Source organism: Ammodytes marinus (assembly GCF_949987685.1).
Source record: "Ammodytes marinus genome assembly, chromosome: 5".
Lineage (NCBI taxonomy): Eukaryota > Metazoa > Chordata > Actinopteri > Uranoscopiformes > Ammodytidae > Ammodytes > Ammodytes marinus.
The window spans coordinates 13,319,127-13,338,924 of record NC_137234.1 but is presented as its reverse complement, the minus strand read 5'-3'; the positions used below and the strand labels follow the sequence as shown (position 1 = coordinate 13,338,924).

The window sequence follows — 19,798 nt, the reverse complement described above, 5'->3', positions numbered from 1 at the left end:
ATCTACTTTGTTTTTTGGACAGTTTGGTGACCAGAAGCCCAAAGCTTTGGTATAAAACATTATTACTTATTAAATAGTTTTCATGTACGTTGAAGTGATTTTTTTTTTTAAATGTGTAATGGCTTAACTGAAGATTTATGAACAGTTGAGTAATCTTTATTATACAAAGAAAATATCTAAACGTCAGCATGATGCATATTGTATAAGTCTTTTTACAAAATCTAAATTAGATCCGAATTTTAATCATCTGTCTGTAAAACTGCAATCCAAATCATGATATCCACACAAATGTAGCAGAAATGTGATTTATTGTAGCAAATAACAATGGCTGGAGTTTCAGTTCTACAAAATGTTAAGAGCACCAGAAGCATTTAAGGATCAAGTGTAGGGCGTAAGAAATGCACTCAATAAAGCAAGACAAAGTAAATACTTCATTTAGCATATTTCAGTTTCCTCTGGCATCATAGCACAAGTATCTCCCGATAGTGTCACAAAGCAAATCTGATGCTCACCAAATGGTTTACTAACCGTGTGCACGTAGGCGCCTTAACAAAAGCTTCGGTTTGTCATATGGCAATCCACAAACACATTTCATATCTTATTTAAATTAAGCAGGCATCACATCAGTGTTTTTCAAACATTATAATTCAATTCAACAAACTCAGATTGTGCAGAGAGGGATAAACAGAAAAAAGGGCTCTATAAAAGGAGTGATGGCAATGACTGGTTTAAAAGGCCATGTGCACAAAGTCAATAAGTAGACCTCATCTTCATTTTTAACGGATAGAGGACTGGTCAGTTGTCAATCATATATTCTCAGCACAATGTCATAGACCAAACCACCAAAACATTGCGTGGCCTTCCCCAAATTCCCCAGGTACAGCGAGGAACATGTTCAGTACCAACAAGTTACTGCACTCTTTGCACTCAAGTCTTTGTGTTGCCAAGAAATAGAGCCCTACAAAAGGTGAAATTGAGGGTGCTAATAACTATATCACAACCCTACAATAAGCACACTTACATTTGTGTAAACATAAACTGTTTGAATCGGTCATATTATCTGATATTTTGGAGAGGTCATACAGAAAGTAATGAGGCCAACCTGGATGTACAGTCAATATACAGTCAATATTTATCCTTGAATGTGTGACGCTCTAGTGGTGAAGATAGCTTTCAGTTACCAGAGATATTGATAGTCTTAGAACATATTATTTAGTGTTGTCTAGTATTAGTCAAGATAAAAAACTAACGCAGTAAGATGTGCATTTGCTTGCCCATTTCTGCGTTATCGCTGACACGTCCAAAGGTCCACACTGGCTTGAATAACTTGGCAACGAGGTGATAAAGTCCTGCTGCTCTGTCTCTAACCTCAGATTGTTGTGCATGAAGCATGACAACAGTAGCCATTTTGTGTCATAACATCAACGAAAATAAAAAATTAAAATTGGGACAGCAGTTCAAAAATCTTTCAAGTCATCTTGCAGCAATACTTCATGTTGTCCTGGACTTCAGAGTAAAATACTTCAGGGTTTACTGTCCACGACTTCAGCCCACCTGCCACTAGAAAACAAAAGAGGCCAAAAATGAACAGAACAATATTCAATCTCTGACATGTTGTGCTAGTTGATAGATTAATATAATATCTATCATCAGATGAGACTAGTTGTCATCTAAAAAATGTGGTTAGCATGGTATGTGGATGTTACTTACTTCTAAATGAGTTAAGGATACAAGATTATGGTTCAAGATTACAGCTGAATGATTTTTTTTTTTGCAACAAAAAAAAAGTATAGGTATTCCTGACATCCTTACATAGAAGTCTGTATGAATGACATTCTCGATGCTCCGGTAGTTCTAGGAATCACACAGTTTAGTATTAAACTCCATACTAACCTTCAAACCGCCTCCGCCAGACACAGAGGTGGTCATCGTCGTTTTCTCAACATCTTCCTGTTTTTTCCTTTTCCTCTCGACTGCTTCTGGATTTTTAACACCCCTGTATGCTGTCTGAAATATTAAAAGTGCAATATGATCAAGCACTAACAGCCGATAGTGTCTTTAAAATAAGTGTTAAATATATCTTGTTTATAAGTAAAAAACATATTCAAGCTGTTTTAAAAACGTGCACGTTTTTTCCCCAAAAGCATTTAAATAAAATATTTAGCAAAACTGTTTCAAAAAGCAGAAAGTATGTTCAATCACAACTAACAAAAGGGCATTCAACGGCCAAATAAGGCAATTCAGAGTTGGAGCAGCAGACTGAAACGTGACTGTGTTGGTTAGGGCTCACTCTTAGTGCTTTTTTCTGCAGTGATAAAAAAAAGTGTGAATAGTCAGAGTGTCAGGAGAGTTCAAGATGATATCAGTGACCCGGAGCAGAGGAAGATGTGGTGTTTGAGATGTCAGCCAATCCAAAAGATTTGCCTGACCAAGAAGAGTTTTCATTCTAGGTCCATCTGTACTTACCTTGTTATAACTTTAGCATGGCTCTTACGGGTTTTCAAGTGGCTTTTCTGTATAATAAAAGAATCACTCACCACTGTCAAGTGCATCTGCCTCGATCACTATTTGATCAAAGTTACACTAAAGTTAGCAGTTTAGTTTGTACATATAGCTGAAACTAATGCAGCCTGGACAACCCTTGAGTACTAAATCCTATATTTGTTAACTGTTTTAGATGTGAACTTGAGGTTGTAGAGTTTTTAGAGTTTTTCAGCATTTGCACCATCTATGATTTACAGACAGACAAACGGACGACACCAATCCTATGTTCAGACAGTCACCTACCTCTTTTTGTCTCTTTTCAGCTGCCTCAGCTAGTTGTCGTCTCCTTATATCCTGGAGAAAAAAAAACAGATATATTTTTTTTAAACCAATCGAAAACTTGTGATCTGCCTCTGAAAGCAAACTGTATTCACTGCACCGTGCTGGGCTTTGATAAGCTAAGCATGCCAGTGTGTTTACAGAGGAGACGCCTAACATTACCTAGTAGGGCCTTATCCTTCTAATGATCTTCTACAGACGATTAATCAAGTCCTCCTCGCATTAGGTTCTATTCATTTGCATCAATCCGTGATTCAAATCGAATCACAAGTGCGACATGTTGACTTGTTTAGTGTCAAGGCTGGTAATAGAAGTTTTAGCGAATTAACTCACTGGATCAGGAGTGGAAACAACGTCGTCCGCTGCTCCACCAAGGCACGGTAAGCACATCCCCATACCGGAGCTGTTATTCCGGGCAGTAAAGGCAACGTAGAAATGAGTTATGAAGAGTTTGTATAGACGAACTAGCTATCGAACTAACTGGCAAGCCAGTTTCTGGTTGTTGTGCTGATAATTAAGGCGAAAGAAGCATCAGGTTCTGCTCCTAGCTTCTCTAACATCACGTTACCGTTAGCTAAAGGCGTCTGTTAGCTAACGGTAACATTAGCATCCTAGCTAAGGGCTAGCTCCAGCTACCACTACGAGTCCAGTTACTGTTCAATTATTCCTCCTCACACAGTCACACCTCCTGTTTAATCGCCTCAGCATGCGTAAGATTTTAATAGTCAGAGGTCTAAGCCAAATAGTTTCCCTCTGAGTTTGTTTTGATCGGAGTTCAACTGGCTGACTACTCTGTCCGGGTGTGTTCAAGAACGGAACACTGAAGAACACTGTTTACTGCGAGCAAAAGGTAACCAAACCGTCATGTCAGCGATGAAAAACCCACTAGACTAGACTACTACTGTTGTTCATAGCTTATGATTAGTAAGTATTAAGTTATCTTATTTACAAGGCTTCTCAGTAAACCTCATTGCGTTAAAATGTGTCAGTGTGTAACAGGATCTTGAATGTAGCTCAATGTAAGCAGGGGAAGGGGGGTCACAAAATAGGTGTTGCTATGCGCTCGTCTCCTGTTAACTGGTCCAACAGCACCACTGTGTGGCGAAGAACAAAACGAACGAAGTCACCATGGTAACGATAACCGATGACCACTACACAATAGATATGATAAGAATTCACTCACGACTAAAGTAGGCCTAATACAAAGCAGAGGGGATCAGATTATAGCTGGTTACAAAGATCCATTACATACTTTAACCGTGAATTCTTGGCTAGAAACAACATGTATGGGAAAAAAAAAAACAGAACTCTGGGAATTTGGTATAAATACCCAAAAATACAGCCAATAGAGTAGGCTAGGCCTACAAATATAAAATATAAAACATCAATAGGTTGCAATTCCATCAATAACAGGTTAAACTGTAAGGATCATCCTTGGTGGGCTGCAAATGATAAACTATTTGGGATGAGAGGATCAAAGATTTTATAAAGAATCACGATAAATAGCTAACACTCACAATATGTCAATCATGGTGAATTTCCATTACCGGGATAATTGTGAATATCCTCACATAAGTGACTTGAAAAAGCTGTCTACCTCGTAAACATTTCAATCTAGGCTATTGATTTCCTGATGTATTTTCAATTTCCTCAAAAAGGAGCTGCATTTTCCCATAAATCCTCGACCTGTGATCATGGCTGAAGGCTCGGCTTGCCCATTCTATCCTTGACAAAAAAAGTTAATTTTTAAAGGATTTTAAAGGGTTTGTTTGATTGTTTTTCACTTAGGAAGATGTTCCTTAACAACTAAGTGTGTCCTATTTGTGATGCAATACAAATGATTGTTTCTTAACTAAATGTAAGGTCAAGTGACTTCATTATTATGTTGTAGAGTCATTTTAAGAGTTACCGTAATCCAAACCTGATCCAAATCCAAATGTTCATGCTTACTGTAAGCTACAGTATGAAACCTGAAGAAAAGATAGGGTACATTTGGTTAATATAAAATGTTCATGGTTTATACAGTAGCACCCCTATTCCCCATTATTGCATATTATTTCCTTAGAGAATTGTAGTGATTGTTTTACAAAAGGCAGACAGTGGGATTACACGGATACAGCAGCTGTGTAACAGAGGCTGGAGCCACCTCATGCCTCTGCTGCTGTCCCTCTCTCAACATCAGGTAGATGATTTGTAAAGTTTGATAGCCACAAGGATACGTGGTTTGCTGTGGAGCATCGCAAGGTAAGTAGGCTACAATACGGAAACACTTGTAGTAACAGACTTTATGGAGACAAAGTGACTCAAATGTGTAATTAACCAGCAGCATACGCCAATGTGGGCCATCAATTTCCAGTCAAACCATACCGTAAATAGAGTGCACACAGGGCTGCTTCTCTTGTTACAGTTTGTTGTCAGTCACGAAGACTAATGAGAAAGCTCCATGTGAAGTGACTGATGCTCCACACACACAGCAGTTCTGTCCAATCAATATCCTACAATCAGTTGCCTGAGAGTTTAATGTTGAACATCGCTTCACCCGGGCACAACACTTTAAACTCCACCCATCCTTCTTCCCTGCACGGCCTGGGCTTTTCCACATCCTCAATGGGCTGCACTGTGGAGACAGGTTTATGAGATTGCACAGCTTTTGTAGTTCTGCTCAGAACTACAGTTGCTCAGAAACTTATTGAATGGGGGATTTGTGCTAAAGGCACAGGCACATGTAATGGACCTCAAGGCGTCACAGACTCTTAATGGCTCCTCAGGTAAGTTTACCTCACTGACTTAGAGTTGACCAAGGAATGATGAATACTTAAACTATTCAATCGATAATGCATACAGAATTGAATCTGTTCATGTGTTTATTATGGTATTTACCACTTTCTTTGTTAAATGGTTAGTTTTCTGTTATTGAGTTTGCATGTATGCAGTTGAATTATTTAAAATGTAATTAGCTTTTCTCTTGGAGACAAAATACACATTTGGTTATCAATTCTCTATTATAATTCTTAGTTTGTAAATAAAAACAAAAAACTATTGCAATATTCTATAAACTATATGTATAAGTTACATGTGCATAATAGTTCAGTGTAGAGAGAATGATACTGTTACTCTATTCAATGAAACCAGATCCTTTAGTATTTATTTATGAAGTGAAGTGTATTATATTGAGAACTGCACAGGTCACTTTGTGTGTCTGTTTTGGCATGCAGCGTTCAATCTTAATTTATCCTTGACATGTTTGCATAGCACTGAGAAAAGCGTAATCTAGTTCTGAAATATCATTCTTCAAATCAGCCATAGCCTGCAGAAAGGAGAGCGTGACTGTTTTCTAGGGGAAATCCAGTAAACATTGCACTTCAATGAGATCTCTAATGGACGACTGCTGTGGCTTTTATTAGCTGCTCATAATCATCACTGCCCAAGGCAGAGATAAAAAAGGCAAAAACGGTGGTAATGTCCTGATAGCTAAAAGGACTGTGTTTTCATGTGGAGCCATGTGGAGTGCATAGACTCCCAGAGGGACACGGGGTACAGTGACGTGGTGGCTCTGCTGGAAGACGGCAGAAGTGTTCATAGTGACCATGGTATAAATAATCAAGCCTTTAGTGCTGGCTAACAGCACTGTGTTTTTTGGCCACTCACCTCACAAGTGCATGCAAAGCAGAGATGTCAAAGAAACTGTCTTTTAAAAGAGTGCTTCCCTGTGGACTAATAGAGGAGTTGTGTGCAGGAAGCTCCATGGGAAGACATCTGGGTATGTGAAATGGTCTTTATCTCCTTCTACTTGTACTTTTTCATTCACTATTCATCAATCAAATACAAAAAAATTACAAATAAAATTAATTTGCATTACATTCTTGAGGGAAAAAACATTCAGTTGATACAGTCTTAACAATTCTACCAAACCACACAAGTTTCTGTCAGTGACAGTCCAAGCTCTCGCATAAGTTTTCTAAGTGTTTGGATGCTGTTCATAAATGTGTTTAAAGGCCCTAATGTTCACTTTCTTAATGCAGTTTGCCTTATCTTTTTGTGTAACATTTTATATGTGTAGCACTGGATTACAGAGAGAGTCCAGAGTGTTATGATTGTATGGAAAAAAATTGTTATCTGCTGACTAATATAAGCTGTTTAAGAGTTGTTAGTGACACAGATCATGTTAATGTATCCAATTTGTAATGTAAATACCGTAGTATAAACGCCCCGGAGGGGAGTTTTCCGTTTAGCCTATGACTATTTAGGTGATACAAAATGAGGCCTCTTTTATTCAATTAAGTTGCTCAGGAAGAGTGTTTACCTAGCTGCACTCGTACAAAATTAATATATATATATTTTAAAGATATTTTTTTGGCATTTTTATGCTTTTATTGATAGTGTAGAGACAAATGGGGCAGAGAGGGGAGTGACATGCAGAGAACGACCGCGGGCTGGAATAGACCCGGGTCCGCTGCTGGCCGAGGCCCATGGGGGGGACGCCCTACCAACTGAGCTAAGGGCTCCCCACAAAATTACATTTTCTTTATCAGACATTTCCATATTGTAAAGTGTCTGTGTCAAGCGTTGCCTATATTATCCAATTCTTCTGAGTTTATCTGTAAGCCCAGTATGTGATTATGACTTTCATTGAGCGATAGTAATTAAGTCATTAGGAGCAGACGTTGTGGCTGTGATACTTTTATGTGGTAAATGGAACCACACTTTCCTCAACATTTCTTAATTGACAGTTAAATAATCAATGTGCCAGGAAGATCACGCAGGAAGCACCCACTCATCAATCGATCTACCTAGCTGTCTCTGTAGTTTTGAAATCTTCAAGACAGTGTATTACTGCACTTAGACTAGGTGGTGTAATGGACAAAGCATATTTCACAGGAAGTCATTAGTTAATTGTGTTTGTCAGTTAAGTACCCACAGAGTTGACTTATTCGGTGGGCATACACTGAATTTGACTTGGAATTCACTCAAATTCTCTGTATTTTTCATCTCTATTACACCCACCCAACCATCTTACAGGCCCAGGTTTTGCAGCCCTCTAGTAGTAGTTACCAGTGCTGTCATGAACTTAACTGTGCACGTTGAAACTATTTAAGCATTTAAAAAATGCACTGTAGGCAACAGCATGTCTGACAGCCCATGTGTCTTTGTTTGTTTTTTTGTGCGCTCCATCGCAAAGAGATGCTGAAGGTAAATGTTGATCCTGTGGAGAATCATTTCTGAGATACCTCTGAATGTTTGTGAGTCATCTTGTTTGGATGGACTGCAGCCCTGCAGCTCTTCCTGTTGGTCTTAATGAAGCTTAATGTGGGGCACACATCAGCACACAATGAATGAAATATCTTATTGAACATGTTATTTCCAGATTGTGAACAAATGAAAATGTCTTAATGTATGCTAACTTGGTAACCTTGGCAGTAAACTGTTTAGGATTCAGAATGGCAACTTCTAAATCATGTAATGAAGCAATTAGAACAACATAATGGTTCAGTGGCCTATGTGCAAAAAGAGGAAATATCAATTCATATTGTGCATTATGTATTTTTTCTTGTTATTGGGATGATAACTCCCCTTATAGACATCCACATTATCAGAGGAGCGTTTACAATATATGTATTACTGTTGACACTGTACATGAATAATTAACAGTTAATTAATATAGTTCTGTACATCCGCATTAAATCATATCCTACATATTTTAGCGGGGAAGGTTAAAATGACATAATGTATATTCAGTCAGGGAAGTCTATACCAATTTAATAATTTATAAAGCTGGACACTGAACTACCTGGTAACAAAATAACTGTTTTGCCAAACGCTTACTTAGAAATCATTGAAACCTATACTCTGTTGTTTAATTTATTAAGGCTATGTGTCTTGTTAGTCTGTACTTGTTATTGCAGATTTCTGTCAGTTAAGTCATTAACTGGTTTTAGATTAAAAATCTAACCTGATCCCATGAGCTACACAGTTGTTTTTGTAAAGCCAGAGGCCTTATTGTTCCCCATTAGTGTCAAGTATCAGAGGGTAAAAGGGAATATTGAAGATGTGTTAAAAATGTATGAGGGCAGTAACACTAGAGGGATACACAGGCAGCTGGCCCACTGGGATCACTGTCAAACTTTACTGATCTGGACACGCACGCTATTACATGTCCCCCCTGATCACTTCAGCAATTGGTGTTGGTTTTGAGTAATTGTTGGGATGCTCCTCGAGATAAAAGCAACGATAAAGATACTGTGGCAACATGCTATCAGTTTAGTGTAGACTCACTCTTTGATCACTGCCTTTTTCTCATGTTGATGTGTGTGTGTGTTTTCCAGAATCATGCCATCAGGACAGTTATATGTTCATGCCCCTGCTGGAGAGTCGGGCCTCCAGACATGTTGCTACCAATCCCGCCCTCAGCCACTCAGCATCCTGGAGCTCCTCGCTTGCCAACAGTTTCCACTCTGGTGCCACGGACACAGAGACAGACCAACACTCCAGTGAGTTTTACGAGCAGCACATTTATTTTATTTTATTTTATTTTGATGATCATTTACATAGGGACAAGTGTGTAGCATACGCCAACGCAAAACGCCACAGCATTCAGAGCCTATAGGCTAATTTGCGATGCCTGTCCCTTGCTGAGCAAGAAGACTAAGCAACAATACACAGCTGAATTAATTTTTTTTTTTTTTAAGTTTTTGTTTTACATGCATTATAGTCCATGCTTGTCAGGAATATTGCTACACACATATCAAGTATAAGCTTAATACTGAGCTGACTATGCCACTTTGAGTGTTATTGAGGCTGTCGAACAAAGTAGACTGATCAATTGGTCCATTAGTTGAGAGAGAAAATTAATTGACAAAGTTTTTTCCTCCCATCCTCTGGTTCCAGCCTCTTAAATGTGAAGATCCGACCCTTTTCTCTGTTTTATACCAGTGAAAATATCTTTAGGTTTTAAAATGTTTTGTGGGAAAGCAGGCGAGACGTCAGAAGATATATTTCCTTTGTCGCCTAGATTAAGGCATTTAAGTTAGTTGCATGACTTGCATGCGTCTAAGTTTTCTTTATTTTTTTATCATTCAGGAGAATCTTGACCAAAAGAGTTGTTTGAATCTTTGAAAGCACGCAAACACATTTCTGTCTGTTTCTAAATGTTATCAAATATCTCTCTATACACTTGCCTAAATGACCTTTCTTTGTAATATTTGATTATTTATTTTAATGTTATTTTTAAGTAGCCTATTACTGCAATTGTTGTGCAGTTCTATTGTTTTGAATACTGGTTGCTGACTGTAAAAAACTAAAACAGAAATATTACTATGTTTGCTTCCTTGAATGGAATTCATCTTGCAGTGCAAATCTTTGGGGATTTGATGTTTAAACTGTGAATATTAATGTGTGGCTGCAGGAGTATCATTCATTAAAGTCGCTGATTGTTTATGTACATGCACAGGCTCAGGTAAATAATGCAAAACCCCTTGTGGTACTCTTGGAGCTAAGTGTTGACAGCTCAGTTAGTTTTATCCACAAGATGGCAGTGTTTTATTTATCCACAACCTTGCTCCCTCTGCAGCCTGTCATCTGACCTACATCTCTAAACAAACAGGCAGGAATCAGGGAGATACAATTCTAAATAGACTGACCACGTAAGAGCTGCATACTTATTTATTTATCGGCCCAGTGGAGGAAATGCATTTTCCCTGCTTCCTCAGTGACATGCTATAGGTATATGGTTTGGCACGCATTGCCCTGCAGACAGTCCTCAATATACATCAGAACAGTGGGAGGAGGAGAGACGTGCTGAGCCGCAAGAAAGCAGATGGCATTTACATCAATGACAGATGCCAGACTACAGAATACCAGCACAGATAGAGACTGATACACAGAAGTATCGGAGCACAGACCAAACTGCAACCTGTGTTATTGTGACCTGGTGAAGGCGTATCACATCACAGCAGTACGCTCAGTGTCTGTTCACATAAAAACAACATGAACAACACGACACGCGTTTCCCTCTCACGACTTTCACATCCTGATGATCGGAGGTCTGCTGGTTTGTGACTCTGACATTGAGGTATAGCACCAGTGACCTTGCAGATAAACCGTGACAAGATCTCTGTGTGGTTCGTATACTGCGCGATTGAAAGCAAAGTGATGAGGAGACAATACTGTATGTTTTACCTACACATGCAGGGTTAGCCACCACCAACATGGACTGTGTGTTTAATAATAATGAAATGCTATGACTACTCAATGTTTGCCACGTCTCATATAGAAGCTGCCAATAACAATAGTAAAAGGTTCAGCTGATGGAGAAATGGAGAAATAAAAAAACTTGAAATCAAACAGACAAATGAAAACAAGAACCCCAAGCAGAGAGGTATAGCAAAGTTAGAAAATAATCATGTTTCATTGAAACCAAATATAAAGTACTTTGCATTTTATTGCCCCATTAATGAACTACACAAACTACAAAAATGTTGCACCATTTGTGCACTAAAGCCGGCATGTTGCCAGGTTTGACATTAGGCTATTAAACCATTCTGCAGCCATTTTTGAACACCCTGCTCGGAGACTGATATGACATGTGTCCTCCAAGGAGGGATCCCCCTGCAGCGGCAGTGTGTCAACACCAGGCTGTGAGCCCTGTAGTAGTAAACTGTAGTATTGATTGTTTTGAGATTTTCCTCACAGCCTCATAGCATCTTAAATGCCTGCCAAAGCCTAGCCAATGGTTCAGCCTGGAACAAGGCAAATGATTCCCCTTCACCTTTATTTATGTTCTCTCTTTCTCTCTTTCTCCTTTCACTTTAAATTACAGTTAAGCCCAGCTGTTGCCTGCTGACAAACGGGTGGCTTCTGTCAACAACACCAGACATCTGTGTTTTTTATGTTGAAGATTAGGTCAAGGCCTACTTGAAGTCTATTGCTTTTTTCTTTTTCTTTTTTAATCTGCCGGCCCTTGTGCATGTGTAATCCTGTCTGAATTTTCTGGTAGTCTGTTTGAAAAACTTATACATTTAGAAAGACTTTCAAATATTTTTTCAGTTTCAGTTCGAGATTTAACATAATAATAGGCTAGGCCTAGCCTACATAACAAGTGTTTTATTCTTAAATGTGAAATTTATGTTGAACTCATGACTTAACGGCTTTCAGCACGGGGCAAAAAAAGGATAGAGGATCAGCTAATCGATAGGCTACATGTCCTTGTCGGTCCATTTGTGATCTGCTGCCCCTGGTAATTTCCCGCAGCTTATTTTGGAGTCAGTAAATCAGGACGGAGGGGGACGTGTCCATCTCAGGACCTCCCCTACCGCCCGTCACCATGACAACAGCCGTGGATGTGGTGGTTCGGGATGGAGGCGGGGGGGGGGGGCGCATGCGGAGCTTAGACAGGTGTTGCTAGGGTTTGCGCATCGCCCGTGAGAATGTTTGGTAGGAGCTGCGAGAAACACCTACGCAAGTCCACCACCATAGTTACCCATGTATTCTGCAGTTTTGCTTTTTGAATTACGGAATTTGATTAACGCAGGAAACCAAGTGAACGCCGCAATGGTGCACCACTCGGGCTCAATCCAGTCCTTCAAGCAGCAGAAAGGTTGGTCGCTCTTCGACAATTTCGCGCACGAGAATAATTTATTTTTTGAGCTGGCAGAGACGTGTGCTGACTTTTCTCCTGTTGTAAAATAGTTTGGGAGGAGAGACGATACTCGTAGGTATCGGACTCTATTGCTGTGAGCGTGACGCAGAGTTGGAGGTCTCACAGCCTGGGATGGATGAATGGATAGATTCTGTTTTTGAGTGTTGTGTTTGTTTTGGTTGCAATTCTATCCACTACTTTATAGGCTATTACATTGACTGTGTTACCCAATTCAGTATTGTTAAGCGGTAGGCTCTAATTAAACAAATATTTCTTATCTTAAATATGACTAAAATATATCAGGAATTGCACATCACAAGCTGTTTAAACCACGTTAAAATATGATACAGCTGTTGGTCGCAGTGTTGGATGACCTTCCTCACTTCAATTTAAACAATGCAGATCTTAGAACATTTTAATTTTAGTAAAGTTTAAACTGGCAGTGATTTGAAGTGCACATAGGCTATGCGTCTCAGCTTCCAGGGATCCACTTGAATAGTCACAACAGTATAGGCTACAAGTTGGCTGTTATAATCAGTAGTAAAATATTACTCGTATGCTGTTCCATGCATTCAGGAGCAGACAGACTTGTTTTTTTTAAAGGTTATATATGTTGTCTGTGTCCTTCCCCTCTCAGGGAAAGCTGCACTTATGCGTTGATGTTTTGACAGAGATAAATAAATAAAATTATATTTAAGTCTGATAAAAGCTCCTCAGGCAGTAAAATGGAAAACGCATCTCCGCTCAGCAAGTCATTGAAAAAGCAATTTGAGACTTAAAAGATTCCTTTTCTTCATATTGGTGTCCATTTGGCGTCTTTGAGCTTTGGACTGGCAATACCTCCTCTACATATCATGTAACACACAGTGATGGGAAGGTTATTAGTCCCCACACATTGTAGCAATTTACTTTTTCAAATCTATAAGTAAATACAGATCAAGCCACTTATCTATGTCTTCCACTTTAGCTAGATCACGTTTCTACTGAGTCAGAATTGATTTTAGACCCCAAGGCTCTTTAGAGACTCTATTATACTATGAGTTAATTATTGCTCAAGCAAAAAAGAATCCTAAATTATACTGCACATCCCCCAGACATGATCTGCAGCACCCTGTGAGAGCAATAACAAGGCTTGGAGCTGACAATGCTTGTTCACCATTTTCAAGCTGCTGAATGGAGCTTTGCATTCTGTGCCCAGAAGGTAAAAAAAAAGCTTTCTTAGCTTTTACTGCAGCCATTATTATGGCTTTATCAGTAAATCCTGAAAAAATGATGCTGAGATCAACTGAAAGCCAATAAAAGGTGCTTTATAAGGTTTGTAGGTAGGAAATGGGTACAGTAAATTTCACTTCAAGGTTCTCTCCTGAGCTGCAGGACAGAAAACTATTTATTTGATTTTAAAGGTGGAGTCCGCAATTCGGGAGAACCCTTGTTGACAAATCCCCTTTTTGTCAAAATCACCGACTCTATTATACTATGAGTTAATTATTCATGTGCTGGCTGTCTAAATGTACAAATATGGCGAATAAAACATCACATTTTGACTGCTGACACAGGCTTATAAAAGTGTGAACAATGATCTTTTGTGGCTATCTGCCGAGGAGGATGAAAGGGTCCGTCCTCCTGATAAGGGGATGCTGAGCTGAGCAGCTACAGTAGAAATCTCACAACTGAGGGATGCCCTGCTAAAGGGTTAGATCCTCTGTAGGTAGGAAATGGGTATGTACATTTCACTTCAAGGCTCTCTCCTGAGCTGCAGGACAGAAAACTATTTATTTGATTTTAAAGGTGGAGTCCGCAATTTTTTCCCCAGTGCACACACAGTACAGACAGGGCTGTGAGAATATATTTACTGATTTTGACAACAGGCAATATACAGAAAAGCTGACTCAACCTTTAAGACAAAACACATTGATTTACTAAAGGGACTAATGATGAAAATAGAAATGAGATGAAGGCTTCTATTTTCTCTCTGCTTTGATGTCTTTGCTCAGTTGGATACAAAAACACAGACAGCTACATTTAGACTCTGAGACAAATATGACTCATAGCCATCTGATAATACTTTCCAAGATTCCAAGAATTTTAAATGTTCTTTCACAGGCTAATCAGAAACTCAGCTTTATCATCAGCAGGTTGATGAACATGCTTAAAAGTATTGACACTGACAATGAATACTGTTTGCTTTAGCTTAATCAATATTTAAGTCTAATATTGAACACCTCAGTCTTAATTCATGCATCTCCATGTATCATTCTAGAGCTGCAGTGATTAGTTGAGTAATCAATTAGTCATGAAGGAAGATAATAGCATTCTAAATAATTCAGATAGTTAATTAGTATTTCCGTCATTATTCAGGTAAAAATGGCAGCCCCTTGTTTTCCTTCAGTTTCACAAGTCGTAACAAGCAACTTCTCCTATAGTATCTAGAATCAATATTCTTTATCAAGCAACATAAAGCAACATACTTGGGGCGACTGTGGCTCAGTTGGTAGTGCGGGTCGGCCGATGATCAAAGGGTTGGAGGTTCGATCCCCGCCCTGCCACCTGTGTCGTTGTGTCCTTGGGCAAGACACTTCACCCACCTTGCCTCGTGTGAATGTCGATAGTTAGCCTGCTATCGGTGTATGAATGTGTGTGTGAATGGTAACGTGGGAAAGGAAAACAGGTCTCCCTTGCAAAAGAGTCTTCGGACTCAATGGGATATACTTGTATAAATAAAGAAAAAAAACATCCTGCTCACCTTCCTCATGAAAATAGACAACATACTTTTTAACTTTGCGTGTGTGTGTGTGTGTGTGTGTGTGTGTGTGTGTGTGTGTGTGTGTGTGTGTGTGTGTGTGTGTGTGTGTGTGTGTGTGTGTGTGTGTGTGTAAAGCTTTGGTTGCACAGTCCTAAGCAGACCACCTGTCCTGTTATGCAAGCAGGCAGATGGTTTTTATAGATGGTGACATTAATTTCAGGGCAGATTTGGGGCGAGTGTGTGACTTCTACGATTCAACTATGTAATATAAGACTTAATTTATTTCACAAATACTGGGTGAAATTGGCCTATGTAACTTTAGCATGCCAGGTACTGTAACTGTGTGTGTGTGTGTGTGTGTGTGTGTGTGTGTGTGTGTGTGTGTGTGTGTGTGTGTGTGTGTGTGTGTGTGTGTGTGTGTGTGTGTGTGTGTGTATGTGTTTGCGAAACTGGCAGATAACCATCTTCAACACTTTCACAGTCTTTAAATAGTCAGCAATTGCTTTGTTGCTAGGTTATAAAAACAACAGGCAGAAGTTCTGCTGCAGCCCAAAATTATTCCGCAGTTTAATAATTTCTGAAAAAACACACCAATTTATTGTGACTTGGTGGCTTCATGAAAAAAACTGTGGTGGTCTTGATATCATTCACAGCAGGCCATTCCCTGATGAGATGTGTAGGCAAGGACACAGCAGAGGCTTTGCAGAAAATCCTTTTACGTAAAAATCACAAGCAATCATAAGAAGATAGTGTGACGTTAACGTTTCAAATAGAGATTGAGAGAAAAGGGAGAAGTTAAATCTGGTGAAATGATGCAACCCAGAGGTTGTGCCAGGATGGTTTAATGAGGTCCTGAACCCTTTAAACCGGGTAAAAAGTGCCATCTGCTGTGAGGTGTGTTCATGGTCACGCTACTGGGCTGGGCTACACGTGACGACAGCAACGCTGTCTGTGGAGCCTGTTTTTACTTTGATATTAAAGTTCTATTTATTAATTTTTTACATTCAGTGTTGTCGAAAATAAAACACAAAAATATACTTGTAAGCTAAATATACCGTTTTTCTTTTACTCTTTTAATTATTTCTTAATTATTTTTGTACACAGTCTTGGTGCTGAATATACAGTCATATGAAAAAGTTTGGGAACCCCTCTCAGCCGGCATTATAATTGACTCTGCTTTCACACAAAAAAGATAAAAGTGGTATGTCTTTAATTTACCAGGAACAGCTAAGTACTGGGATGTTTTCCAAACAAAGATTTTTTGAAAAGCAGTATTTGGTTGTATGAAATTAAATAAAATGTGAAAAACTGGCTGTGCAAAAATATGGGAACCCTTGTGGTCTTGCTGATTTTAATGCATGTAACAGCATGTAAAACTGAGGACTTTAAACACAAAATTGGTTGGATTATGTTGTTAAGTCTTGAACCTCATATAAAGGTCTGTTTAATCATGATAAAAGGTATTTTAGGTGCCTAAATGCAAGTTCCACTTCTCTTTGACTCTCTGCAGAAGTGAGACAGAATGCGATCATCAAAACAGCTCCCAAAAGATCTTAAAAACAAAGATTATTCATTGTCATGGTTTAGGGGAAGGCTACAAGAAGCTTTCCCAAAGGTTTCAATTGTCAATTTCTACTGTAAGGAACGTTGTCAGGGAATGGAAGGACACAGGCACAGTTGCAGTTAAACCCAGGTCTAGCAGACCAAGAAAAGTACAAGAGCGGCATATGCGGCGGATTGTGAGAATGGTTGCACACAACCCAAAGATCACCTCCAAAGACCTGCAAGAACATCTGGCTGCAGATTGTGTATCTGTACATGGTTCTACAATTCAGTGCAATTTGCACCAAAACATCTGTATGGCCGGGTGATGAGAAGGAAGCCCTTTCTGCGCCCACGCCACAGATACAGTTGCATGGAGTATGCAAAAGCTCATTTAGACAAGCCAGCTTCATATTGGAAGAAAATGCTTTGGACTGATGAGACAAAAATTAAGTTATTTGGTCTTTATAAAAAGCAGATATTTTGGTGCAAATTGCGCTGAATTGTTGAACGATGTACAGATACACAATCTGCAGCCGGATGTTCTTGCAGGTCTTTGGAGGTGATCTGTGGGTTGTGTGCAACCATTCTCACAATCCTCCACCTATGCCGCTCCTGTTTTTTTCTTGGTCTGCCATGCCTGGGTTTAACTGCCACTATGCCTGTGTCCTTCCATTTCCTGACAACGTTCCCTACAGTCGAAATTGACAATTGAAACCTTTGGAAAAGCTTCTTGTAGCCTTCCCCTAAACCATGACAATGAACAATCTTTGTTTTTCAGATCTTTTGGGAGCTGTTTTGATGATCCCATTCTGTCTCACTTCAGCAGGGAGTCAAAGAGAAGTGCAACTTGCATTTAGGCACCTAAAATACATTTTCTCATGATTAAACAGACATTTCTATGAGGTTCAAGGCTTAACAACATAATCCAACCAACTTTGTGTTTAAAGTCATCAGTTTTACATGATGTTACAGGCATTAAAATCAACAAAACCACAAGGGTTCCTATATTTTTGCACAGCCAGTTTTTCACATTTTATTTTATTTCATAAAACTAAATACTGTTTTTCAAAAAATCTTTGTTTGGAAAACATCCCAGTACTTAGCTGTTCCTGGTAAATTAAAGACATACCACTTTTATATTTTTTTTGTGAAAGCAGAGTCAATTATAATGCCGGCTGAGAGGGGTTCCCAAACTTTTTCATATGACTGTATATGAATCTTGCCATCTGTTTCAATAATTGTTTGTCAAATGAAAATTATAACATTATTTTTGCATAGATTAAATTGAAATGTCTCTCATCATTTGCTATACACAATTTGAGTTGGTCAGCAAGCATTATTGGTGTGCCTGGAGTACTAAACATGAAACATAAGATAGGAGATGAATATTCAGTGGCTGCAAATGATACTCTTCTAAACACTCCTTGTGAACTCAGCTCCGTTTATGTGTTCTTTGATATGTTGCCAGTCGGAGGATGAAACACATTCTTAGGGGCACTTTACACGGCCACGCAAAACGGTGCATACGCAGAAAAATTTCTGCGGTTGCACTATATCATTTACAGGAAAACAGCAAACGCAAACGCAAACGCAGGCATGAACCGCAGATTTTTGAGATCACCTCCGAGGGAGGATTTTTTGGAAAACTTAACGGTTTTGGTTTCCTGTAAACACCGAAACCATTTCCCCTAATAACGCTGACGTCACGGCTCCACCCTCACACATGCGCATTGCGTTTGGATATAAATAGGCATGCCCCGTCTTTGTAGGTCCACGTGCGCCAGTTGGAAAACAACAACAACAATGGCGGATCACCGAGCTGTATTCGTTGTGCTCATGGACGTTGTGCTGTTGCTGATGCATTTGTTATCGTGCCACCAATCGCTCCTACAAGCAAATAGGGAAAGAGTTGTGCTCTGCCTGTTTTTCTAGCTAAATAAACGTGTGTCACTTCTATATGCCAGGGACACGGCTCTACATTAAAAAAACACTATCAGCGTGCAGCGGTTAAGTTAGGCTACTGTTCAACAAAAGGAGCATTAAGGCTACGGCTTCACAGTAAAAGCATTTCACTGGCTAAACATTCATAGCATTTCGCTGGACACACGTGAGTTGACTTTTATTTTGAAGTACGCCTAACAGGAAAATATCCGCTCACGAAGCCCCTTCACTATCAGCAAGTCTGCTGTTTTTCCGAGTTCAATGCGGTGAAATAAGAGGACAGAAAGCTTGTCTTTTACAATATTTGTAACCCCAAGCTTACACCAACTGCTTTATGAACGTTAGTGGCATTAATTTTCGGTTACAGTAAGGTTTTATGCATCAAATTGTACCGGAAGAGCTATCTACTAGGCTGTGTCACCGCTGACTATTGGCTTGGCATGGCTGCTACTTCAGCGATTTCGGCCCGTTTCCTCTGAAAACTTTGTGTACGGGTGAAGATGTCAGATAAATTGTGTCTGAACGGGTTTTTTTTTTTTAAACCAAAAACGGGAAAACTCACGTTTTCACCGTGTAAAGTGCCCCTTAATTGCTTGGTGAAAACTTCTGTAGGAGATGCTGCCGGCCTTGTCTCAGTTCTGCCTCCACTCGATAATTCTTCTAAACACACCGCAGCACTGTTTTGGACCTGCTTCTCTAAGCGTGCGTGTGTGCGTGTGTGTGTGTGTGTGTGTGTGTGTGTGTGTGTGTGTGTGTGTGTGTGTGTGTGCATCTTTGTTCATTGCCCACTCCTTCATTGCAGGGATCCCCTAAAATCCACTCTGCATAGAACAAGGCAATAGTGTGTGTTGAGCTTGAAAAGGTCCCGATGCAGAATGTTTTTCTATGCTATGATGCTGAACAGGGATTAATAATTGAAGGTATCGAATGAGGCGACGTAGAGAGGCATGATGGGAAACAACCCACTGACCTCAATTCTATGTTTATTAGCATGTCTTTATGCGTTAGTTTTTTCTGCTCAGGTCTCTCGCAGTGTTCAAGGACAAATGTGAAAAAGCAAAATAATGTCTTTTTACACATACACATTAACCTCATTTTCCCCGCATTGTTTT

At 39.4% G+C, this 19,798-nt stretch overlaps 2 protein-coding genes across 3 annotated transcripts in view; one reads left to right on the top strand and one right to left on the bottom strand.

Annotated features, from left to right (window-relative positions):
- Window positions 1–276: 276 nt before the first annotated feature.
- svip (small VCP interacting protein) lies at window positions 277–3,672 on the bottom strand. Its single transcript, XM_080028314.1, has 4 exons — window positions 3,157–3,672; window positions 2,788–2,838; window positions 1,894–2,007; window positions 277–1,560 (listed from the first exon to the last, which is right to left on the bottom strand). Exons 1-4 carry the CDS (start codon window positions 3,217–3,219, stop codon window positions 1,546–1,548), a joined length of 243 nt encoding a protein of 80 aa, XP_079884440.1. The 5' UTR covers window positions 3,220–3,672; the 3' UTR covers window positions 277–1,545.
- An 8,697-nt stretch (window positions 3,673–12,369) lies between these two features.
- Window positions 12,370–19,798, top strand: part of ano3 (anoctamin 3) — a gene marked incomplete at both ends in the record, with an annotated part of 28,851 nt that continues 21,422 nt past the window's right edge. For both annotated transcript variants that reach the window (XM_080028308.1, XM_080028307.1), the window contains one exon: window positions 12,370–12,415. In XM_080028308.1, the coding sequence (XP_079884434.1) occupies window positions 12,370–12,415 (46 nt within the window). The remainder of the gene's footprint in view (window positions 12,416–19,798) is intronic.